Raw genomic sequence first — 10,452 nt, forward strand, 5'->3', positions numbered from 1 at the left:
AAGGTACTGACTTATTGTGAAGTCAGCTTTGGCAGAATCATTCAGTAGAATCAGTACTCTCTGATGTTGATGAAACGATTTCTTCAAGCTTACTATCCCTGACCACAGTTAGTAACGCAACAGATGCATGCATGGCCTTATGGTTAACAGCCTGAAAACAAGAAGGTATTAGGTAAGTGAGCCAGCTTCCTCTCCTCAGGGTGTCCTCACACAAGCTGTTCTCTGGCTCTTGCTTCCCCAGTGAAACACAGGATGTTGTACAATAGCTGTATTTTTTTTTTCTTTTTCAGAACTAGATGCCCAGCACTGTCTGTTTTCCAGTCTTGTGCAATGCCTACAAGAGCCCAGTCAATAAATAAGAAGTCTCAGAGGTGACTGTCTACTAGACGGCAGGACAGCACCACTTCTGAGCCTGTGTCTGTGCTTGAGAACTCTCCAGCGACAGCAAATGAAGTCAGAAGATTCCTCTCGTCCAAACTAAGTTCCAGAGGGATAGTAGGGTCCGGGAACCGCTTTCATCAAGGGGAAAATGATAACAGAGCCTTCAGTGACAGGCCAGGTAGCTTGCTGGTGCCCCAGGCCAAGGCTGGCATTTCCTGTCACCATAGCAGCAGCCTTCCGCCCACACAGGGGTTGGAGGGGGCTGCTGCAAAGCTTTGCGGGGAGGCCGGGCTTAAAAGTGAGGAGCTGCTCTTATGCTGCCTTAGCTGGCTGTGCACCCCTACCCCACCTCCTACTCCACCTACCCCCCCGCCCCAGCTCTCAGCCCCCGCCCCCCAATCCCCAGGAACAAGCTACTCTCAGAACAGCAAATGAGCAGGATGATGCTTTCCGTAAAAATCTGTTTAATAAATATACATCTTAGAAGTACCAAAATAATTACCAACAAAATACAGCATATACAACATTTACAGGAGGGTAACACACCTCGGTCGGGAGTGACTTAAGCACATACCACTGAACGCCTGGTTCTTACGTGTGAGGACACACTGGGGCCAGCTACTAGAATCTATGGTTGGTTCAATCAAAGACGCAATAAATAAAGCGTGGTCCTTTCATTAGAGTCTGGAAAACCACCTCCCCAAATCCCACAAACACGAGCTTTAGAAGACATTTTCTTCGAATTCCAACAATCTGTTCCCCCAATTTTCACAGAAATAACAAAATGAAGACTGAGTCACCACAGTGAGATGCTCGGGGAGAGGCCGTGTGCAGTGTGGTTCTAAGTATACCCTTTCTTCCTTTTTTTTTCTTTTCTTTCTTTTTAGAAAAATAAAACTCTTTTGTTTTGTACAAATATACAAGTCCGTGTTTTTTTTTTTTGACACTTTCCACTCATAATGTCAGACGTTGGCCCCCGAACACACAGTCATCATAGGGCAGCTAAAACAAGAGAGGAAAAGGGCATATTAAATTTCTAGAACTTTGCCAAGACACTGGGATGATGGGATGGTCTGCTTCTGCAAATAATTCATATTCTTGGAATCTTTCCTCCTTAACCCAAATATAACGAATCCTCCAGGAGTTTTCCTTTATTGAGTCTCTCTTTAAAACACGTGCCTATTATCACGTGTTAAGGCCTGGGTTCAAGTTCCAGAAGCCCTTCTCACCTTCCCCCAAGTGCCCCAAAGGGTAAGCTATTAAAACAAATCAGAGAGACACGTTCTTGGGATACTGGTTTTGCAAGCTGAGTTTGGGAAGTTAAATAATTACACTGAGATCCCTATAATAAAGACTAGCTCTGGGAGCAGGAGAGTGGTGAGGGAGAAGGGGCCATTCTGGGAGCAGCGAACATTCACCTCGTCCTCCGTGAACTCTGGCTCTGTGTCATAGCTCTCCTCATCCTCACTGTCAGGGAGCAGCTGCAGAGTTTCCAGGGTCAGCTGGCCCAGCTGCTGCTGTATCCGGGTGCTTGGGCGGCCCCAGGTAAGCTGATAGGGGGAGTAACCTTGGTAGGTGACTCTGTTGACATCAGCCCCACACTTCAACAAGAGCGAAACCAGGTCCGGATTCTGCAGGTCCACTGCAAGGTGGAGGGCTGTCCGGCCATTGCAGGGCTCCTGAAACCAAAAGCAAGGAGACATGCTTACAGCTCCATCTGGAAGTCTGCTTGTAGTAAGAACAAGTCTAGGAGAACTGAGGAGGAACCTGACGGGCTCCATCCGGAAGGGAGATGTACTCACCTGAGCATTGACATCAGCACCCAAAGACACCAAATGCTCCACGATGCCCAGGTAGCCATGGATGGAGGCTAGGTGTAGACACGTGTGGCCTAGAGGAATGACAAGAAGTATAACTACTTGTTCCAATCTTCACACAACTCATGCCCTATTTTCTTATGGGACACCCACGGAATATCCTCAGTTTTGTTTTGTTTTGTTTTGTTTTTTGGTTTTTTGAAGACAGGGTTTCTCTGTGTAGCTTTGCGCCATTCCTGGAACTCACTTTGGAGACCAGGCTGGCCTTGAACTCACAGAGATCTGCCTGCCTCTGCCTCCCAAGTGCTGGGGTTAAAGGCGTGCGCCACCACCGTGGGGCAAATATCTTCAGTTTTTAAGAGCTCAGAATCTGGGTGCTGACTGAACATTATATAGGCATCCAGGAGGGATTTTTGAAAAGCCCATATTATCTGAACTTTTCATATGTTGGAGTTTAAGCTCTAGCCTAGACTCAAGTGGGCCCACTGCTCCCTTCTCCGAGTCGTTGGATGGGCTGGCAGACCTACCATTGTAGTTGGTGGCCTGCAGGATGGAATGGAGATGCTGGGGTGTGCAAATCTTCGTCAGGACTCCTACACTGGCCAGGCAGCCCTGCTCACAGGCAAGATGCAGAGGGGTATTTCCTCGAAAGTCTCGGAGCTCAGGATCACAGCCAGCTTCCAAAAGTGCCTCAGCAATTCCTGGCTGGTTGGTGATCACAGCCAAGTGAAGCGGAGTCTACAAACGGAAGAGGAAACACAGAGGGGATAAGCCACGGAGCAAACCCACAGTCTTGAGTTTCCTGAACCCCAGACACCTCCTGGTTGTGGATTCTGTTCCTCCCTGATGGCTACGGGAGATCGGGCAAACACGAGGCCCCAGGTGGGTCATAAAAGACCTCAGCAAACCCATGGGATTTTCTTCAAGCTCTAAGACGTAGGCTGATTTGAATGTCGAAGGCCAGGGCAGATAAGGGCTCAGGGACCATTAATTTAGAAACGCTCTGGGGGGCGACTGAACCACAGGCCACTCCACCACCAGGTCAAAGAGGGCAGCCGCTGGGGCAAGCGCGCACCTGCTGCAGGTTGTTCTGGAAGTTGAGGAAGGCCAGGTCGCCCTTCACCTGCCGAATCACTTCCATGGTCAGAGTCTTCTCTTCATGGATGATGGCCAAGTGCAGGAACCTGAGGGATGACACAGGGAAACCCCCCAAGGGGTGGTGAGCGCACTGCGTGGGGGCCCCCCCTTTCCCCCGGGTGGAGAGGCGCGGGCTGCGGGGGATTGCGCAAGGCCGGGGTTTCTGGAGGCCGCGGCCTCGGTGTTTTCCGCGAGGTTATTATGAGCTGAGTGTTCCTGGCAGGCGCCCAGGGACTTTCCGGGCCCCACCCCCTCCGGGCGGGCGCCCGCCAGACCGGCCCGCCCTCCGCCACCCGGAACGTCCTGTACTTCCCCTCGCGGCCGCTCGGCGCCCCGCGGCTGCGCGGACAACTCTGCCAGGGCCGGGGCTCGGCGTCCCCGCTGGCGCACTCCCCCCCCCCCCCCCCCCCCATCCCCGGGCCCTGCGCTCGGCTCCGCCGGGTCCCGGAGCAGGGGGTGCAGCGGAGGGGGGTGGGGTGGGCGTCCCAGGCGCGCGCACCCCGCTAGCCCCGCCGTGCATCTGCCGTGCAGAAGCCCGAGCGCGCCGCTGCACACCCACCACCCCCCCCCATTGCCCACTCCACCCCCGCGCGACCCCGCCGCCCGTGCCCGCCGCCGCCGCCGCCGCCGCCGCCACTTACGAGTCTCCGTCCTCGGTGAGCTGCTGCTTCCAGGGCTCGGCGGCCAGCGGCACCACCTCGGGCTGCAGGCGGATCTCCTGCAGCTCCTTCACCATCTGCTCGTACTCCTCGTCCTTCATGGAGTCCAGGCCGCTGTCGTGGCGATCGTCCATCAGCCGCTCCTTCTTGAGGCCGTCCCGCGGGCCCTCCATGGCCCAGTCCTGGCCGTGCCCGGCTGGCTGAAACATGGCTGCGCGGGGCTGGTGCGGGGCTGGTGCGGGGCTGGTTGCGAGCGGCGGGCGGCGGGCTGCGGGCGGCGGGGCGGCGAGTTCCGACTGCTGTGCGCTCGGCAGCGCCGCCGCGGCGCCCTATAAACGCTGGCAGGGGATTTCTCAGGGGCGGGGTCAGGCGCGGGGAATTTCCAAGCCAGTCAGACTAGAAAAAGAACTGGCTCGTCCTCGACTGAGAAGCCTAAACCCGAGGGCCGGGGTTCATCGGAGAAACTCCCCGCGATGAGCCACTGGGGTCATGGACAGGGAACTTTTTGATGCGCCCTGAGTGGCTGGAAAGTCCTCCCGACCAGGCCCCCTCCCTCTAGGTACTTCCCTGCAGCCTGCACTCAGTCACCCCAGCGCTCTGCAAGAACCCTTCTTTCCCTGGGGTTTCCCACCGTGGATTCGATGTGGGGTCCTGAGCCGCTGAGATTCCCAAGGACGCAGACCTGCTGGGCGGTTCCTCTTAGCTTTTTTTTTTTTCTTTTGCCAATTTGCAGGTCCTTTCCGGTTGTTGATCTTTTGAAAACCCAAGAGTGGAAATGCTGGCTGGCTGAGCAGGGATTCGCTTCTCCTAAATTTCTTCGAGGAAAGACGGATGAGTGGTTCTAGGCTGTCCGTGTTTCGCCTATTTCCAGGCTCTTGGCGTTGCAGAGACATTTGGCTGTCCCTCACCGCCACCCCTATGAAGCTGGGAAGCTTTGACATTAAGAACACCCAAGCAATTGGAGAACCCCTAGACTGTTTCCTAGGGGTCGATAATCTGGTCGCCTGGGGGAGGGCAAACTCTGTCTCTGTATGGGGAAAAGTGCTAAATAGGAACCACATTTTTTTTTTTTTTAAGTAGAGCAAGGTGTCCGTCTTTGTATTAGAAGTTGCAGCTTCCTAGCAACAGCAACTGTTGAGGTCTTGTGTTGCAGAGAATGGAGCCTGAGCTTATTGTGAGTGCCTAGCGGAACAACTGGTTTAGTCCTTTAGCCAAGGCTAGCCCTTAAATATAGCTAAGGAAGTAGCTGCAAGGCATCAGCGCTCGCACTGACCACATCTGAACTCTGCTGGCTGTATGGTCCAGCTTCCTTGCTCCCTAGGGAACGCAGCATTGTGGGTAGCTACTCCCCAGGGAAAGGGATTTGGGCCTCTGATCCTCTAGTTCCACCTGCAGGAATAGAATAGCGGCCTCCACCCACTTCCCCACCTACCAGCCTGCAATTCACCATCGACTTCTAGAATTAGCTCAGGAAAAGTAAGGATCAGAGTTTGTCAGAAATAGACCCAAGAGGCCTTCTGGTGAGCTTTGAATGATCTTTTTCTTGGTGAGCCATATACCAGCTCTCTTCTCTCTTCAGAACTTCATTCCCTCCTCCACTATACGGATATGAGGACACTGAGGAAAATATGTAAAATCCAGGAAAGCAAAACAAAACAAAACAAAACACAAAACCTCCAGATAAACCGGGCATGGTGACGCACACCTTTAATCCCAGCACTTGGGAGTCCGAGGCCAGCCTGGGCTACAGAGCAAGTTCCACGACAGCCAGGACTGTTACACAGAGAAACCCCGTCTCAGAAACAAACAAACAAACAAACAAACAAACAAAAACTCCTCAAAACAAAACAACAACATACCACCCTCAGATAGTAAGGATCCTATGTTAAGATTAAAAACTTCCAGGTGGGCGTTGGTGGCGCACGCCTTTAATCCCAGCACTCCGGAGGCAGAGGCAAGTGGATCTTTGTGAGTTCAAGGCCAGCCTGGTCTTCAAAGCCAGTTCCAGGAAAGGAGCAAAGCTACACAGAGAAACCCTGTCTCGAAAAACCAAAAACAACAACAACAACAAAAACAAACAAACAAACAAAAAACTTCCCCAGGGAATTCTCTTCATCAGCCCTGCCAGCTTGATCTGCACATATACAATTACTGAGGCAAAGTGAGCCTGATTATAAGTAGGAGAGCTCAATTCCAGGCTCTGTCTTTCATGAAATACATTAGTTGGAGAAGCCACTTACCTTTTTATTTATTTTTTGGTGGTATGCTTGCTTTTATAATAGTCGGATTGGATTTGTGTTGGTGAGGTGATTTGAGGCAAGGTCTACGTTGTAGCCCCATGTTGGTCTAAAACTCCCTGTGTTGTCCAGGTTACCCTTGCATCGTAAGACTTCGGGGTGGGGGCTCCCCCGAGGGCTGGAATTGCAGCTGTGGACCATCCTGGCATATTTGAGGTACTTTGTGGCTTCAAAATTGTATCATTTGTCTACAGATACATGCCCCACTCTGCTTTGGAAGTATGAGCATGGACTTTTGGAAATATCACAGTACAAATTTTTGGAGGAACCCCAGCCCTTTATGTATCACACTGTCAATTCTCAGAAGTAATATTGTAAGCTAGGTATTGTTCCTATTTTCCTGAAAAGAAAGAGAAAATACCTAGAAATGTACCCAGGCACCCAATGACAGTTTGCCTAATTCTACCACAATATAGTAATCATTTGGCTAAAGTAGATGTCACATTAACACTTGGAAACACCTTGCAAAAAATGAGACCAAATATAGTATAATTTGGAATATGCTCAAAGTATTTAGCTGTGTTTGAGGTCAATGTGGGCAACATAAGACCTAGCCTCAAAAAGCCCTTACCTCCCTACCAGCCTCACCCCCACAAAATTTTTTTTCTCTTCCACCTGGGATATAAAGTAGAGGGTATGTGTTTTTTCATCTTGGGATTAGTTCTTTAAGAATGCACAGCAGGAGCCAGGTGGTGTCAATGGTTGTGGCAGTGCTTGGGAGAAAATGGCAGGCAGATCTCCAGATTTGAGCCCAGCCTGGTCTACAGAGTGAATTCCAGAACAGCCAGAGATACACAGAGAATCCCTGTCTCAAAAAAACCTCAAAGCAAAAGAATTGCATAGCAGGGGCTGGAGCGATGGCTTGGCTTAGCTAAGAGCATTCACTGGCTGCTCTTCTGGAGGATGTGAGTTTGAGTCCCGGCACCCACATGGTGGCTCACAGTAGCCTGTAACTCCAGTTCCAGGGGATCCAACACCTTCTCTGGGCACCAGGCAAAGAATGTGGTGCACACACATACAAGCAGGCAAAACATTCAGACACAAATTTTGTTTTAAATAATAAAGATTTTAAACAATGTATCCTATTTTAATGTTTAATTTTAAACAGTATATCCTTAAATTGTAATACACTATTTTAAACAACATTATCCTAAATTAAACTTTGTAAAAAAATTTTTTACCACAGTGTGAACTCAAAGCCCGCCTCCCCATAAAAGTTATATCAGAGGATGATTTGGGGCTGCAAGGTGAAAATGAAGGAGTATGTGTGTTTATGCCTTTGTGAGTCCCTGTCCCCACTACCTCAGGCCTTGGGATCTACCTCTGTACTGTTTAGTGTGACACCTAGTGGTAGCTAGCAGTCAGGCCCAGGCCTTTCTGGGTTGTGGCCAAACCCTTTGAAAATCTGGGAGGTGTTGAGCCTGGATGACTTGCCCCTCCCTGGGAATTCCCAAGGACCTACCTTTGTTTACCTGCAGCCCAGGGAGACGGTGTTGAATAAAGTGAGCCGACAGGTATTCTCCCCATCACCTACAGCTCAATAAAGCTGCAGTCAACAAACATTACAACTTGGGGGAAAGAGTATCAGAGTCATAAGCAGCTTTGCATGTGGACGTACAAAAGGGAGATGTTAGATAATGAAAGTCTCTGGCTTTTCAGCACGGAGAGAACTTGCAGAACTTCCCATTCTTCAGTTTTCTCTCGTCAAACATTTTATCTAGGCTTAACCATTTTTAAAATGTTAGTGCTTTATATAACCTGTTTTTTTTTTTTTGTTTGTTTTGTTTTTGTTTTTTGAGATGAGGTCTCACCATAGGGCTCTAGCTGGACTTTAATCCTCTTGCCTTGGCCTCCAGGGTGCTAGAATTGCAATTGTACACCAAGCAGCCCGGCCCTGGCACTGTGTGTGTACAGTACTGGGAACTGACTCCAGGGTCCCTTGCAAAGATGATAAACACAGACTTTACCACTGAGCTACACCTTAATCTCTTTTCTTTCTTTTTAATGCAGAATGCAAAAACAATAAGTTATACCTTGTAGCAACTTAGTGTTTTAGGCCAGGATGCAGCCTCGGGAGATGACGAGGTGTTGTCCTGTGACGCCCTGGGACTTGTGGACTGAGCGCCTCCATAGGGAAGGGGCATTGTGGAGGCAGATGAACCTTCCTGACTCTTCCCACCTTCGTGGAGATTTGTGACAAGTTCAATCAGGTGCTCCAACCATTCCCTTCTCTGCTCCCTTCCCCTCTCCCCCAAACTATGGACAGGCTGGCTTGTGCCAATTGGCCGATGAGTCCTAAATTGTTGAAACTCCTGAATGAGACAACCCATCCCCAGCACAGCTAGGATGGAGGACAGAGGAGCAGGAGGCCTAAGAGGCGAGCATGGCAGGCATGCTCTATGGCCGGCCCTGCTGGGACAGTGTGAATGCAAATGTGCATTCTGCCCCTAACCCAGACGTCTGTGGCGGCTAGCATCCGCTCAGTCAGACCCTGGAAACCCCACCCCACCCTCAGGGATGGATCTTTTCCCACAGAAAGGCAGCTGTCAGGACTTCCATTTGCACTGAGATAAAAATAAACCGTCAAAGCCTCAGTGCTCTGCTTGCTTCCTTCGCTTCAGATCCTACATTGTAATGGAGATCAAAGCCTTGGAGGTTGTCATCAGCCAGCACCTACTGACCAGGCAGGTCTCACACTCAGGAGGGTCCAGAGGAAGTGGTGGGCTGCAGCAGCCTGCACCTCCCTTTGAGGTCAGGTTGGCTTGCTCTGATGTATATTGGGTGTTCAGTTGTCTCCTGTTTGTTAAAGGAAGAAAAAAAAATGAGTATTGATGTGCGTTTTCCAATTTTTAAAACATTATCACAGCCAGGCCTGGTGGCATGGGCTTGTAATTCCAGCTACCCAAGAGGCCCAATACAGGAGGATCAAGTTGAAGACCTGCTTCGGCTACTATTGAGTTCGAGGCCAGCCTGGACTAGTGAGACCCTGTACCAAAGGAATAAATGAAAAGGGGACTAGGGATATAACGCACAGATAAGGCACTGGCCTATCATGTATAATAATTCAAAATTATGAAAGCTGATGCTGGTTTAATCCCAGCACTCAGAGGCAGAGGCAGGCAGATCTCTGAGTATGAGGCTAGCCTAGTTTACAGAGTGAGTTCTTGGACAGCCAGGGCTACACAGAGAAACCCTGTCTCTAAAAACCAAAACACAAATAAAATGAAACAGTCCCAGCACTGAGAGGCGGAAGTGGACACCCGGTCCCAGCCCTAACCAAGAAACTTGGCGATTGAGACCTGCTAGCAAAGGGAAAATCAGTTTTCTCCAGTGGAGTGTCACGGGTATGTCAGCCACAGTCCAGGGCAGGAGTAGTTGGTCACCACAAAACAAACTCCCTGTTTGGTTCTTGTTTTAATCTTTGTTTTTATTGCATTCGTCTGGGTGTTTGGCCTGAATGCATGACTGTGCACCATGTGTATGCACTGCCAAGAGAGGCCAGAAGAGGGCATCAGATCCCCCTGGGACTGGCGTCATAGACAGTTCAGAGTAGTCTGTGGAAGCTGGGCATAGAACCCAGGTCCTCTGGAAGAGGAGCCAGTGCTCCTAACCACTGAGCCATCTCTCCAGTTCCCAGGTGTTTTGTTTTGTTGTTGTTATTTCTGTGTGAGAGAGCTTCTTGTTTCATTTTATTTTGGCATTTTGTCTTAATTTTTTGTTTGTTTGTTGTTTTTCATTGAGAGAAAGACTACAAACTCTTTGGCTGTCCTGGAACTCGCTCTATAGATCAGGCTGGCCTTGAACTCACAGAGATCCGCCTGCCTCTGCCTCCTGAGTGCTGGGAATTCTTAAAAAGAAAGAAAAAAAGAAAAAGAGCGAACTGGCTTTGCTGTCTGGTAGGAGCTTTGTTTTGTTGAATAGAGAAACCTCCCAACTCCTCCCGCAGAGTGGAACCTTCCAGCCAGCAGCAGGAATTGCAGGTGCCCCAGGCCTTATTCACAGCTGGATGACCTAGGGACCTATTCATTTTAACCATTCTCTCAGGTGTGTAGTGGGATCACCTGGAGCTTTAATTTGTACTTCTGTGCTGTGGGCCACAGGAATATATCATAAGAACTCAGCTGGTTATGGCAAAGCCACTACCTGGAAGGATCAGGGAAT

General features: G+C 50.1%; 1 protein-coding gene across 1 annotated transcript; it reads right to left on the bottom strand.

Annotated features, from left to right (window-relative positions):
* Positions 1-828: 828 nt before the first annotated feature.
* Nfkbia (NFKB inhibitor alpha) lies at positions 829-4,539 on the bottom strand. The gene is made up of 6 exons (XM_036206027.1): positions 3,977-4,539; positions 3,274-3,382; positions 2,726-2,936; positions 2,184-2,272; positions 1,800-2,060; positions 829-1,383 (listed from the first exon to the last, which is right to left on the bottom strand). Exons 1-6 carry the CDS (start codon positions 4,201-4,203, stop codon positions 1,336-1,338), a joined length of 945 nt encoding a protein of 314 aa, XP_036061920.1. The 5' UTR covers positions 4,204-4,539; the 3' UTR covers positions 829-1,335.
* Between the last annotated feature and the right edge of the window lie 5,913 nt (positions 4,540-10,452).

This window comes from Onychomys torridus, chromosome 14 (genome assembly GCF_903995425.1).
Source record: "Onychomys torridus chromosome 14, mOncTor1.1, whole genome shotgun sequence".
NCBI lineage: Eukaryota > Metazoa > Chordata > Mammalia > Rodentia > Cricetidae > Onychomys > Onychomys torridus.

What these genes read in the sequence shown, in the direction of transcription:
- Nfkbia (XM_036206027.1), bottom strand. Translation starts at nt 4,203, where the DNA reads ATGTTTCAGCCAGCCGGGCACGGCCAGGACTGGGCCATGGAGGGCCCG. An exon ending in TCCAGAACAACCTGCAGCAG is followed by an intron (nt 2,937 to 3,273) that starts GTGCGCGCTTGC and finishes TTCCGTTTGTAG; the next exon opens with ACTCCGCTTCACTTGGCTGT. An exon ending in GTGCTGATGTCAATGCTCAG is followed by an intron (nt 2,061 to 2,183) that starts GTGAGTACATCT and finishes TTTTGGTTTCAG; the next exon opens with GAGCCCTGCAATGGCCGGAC.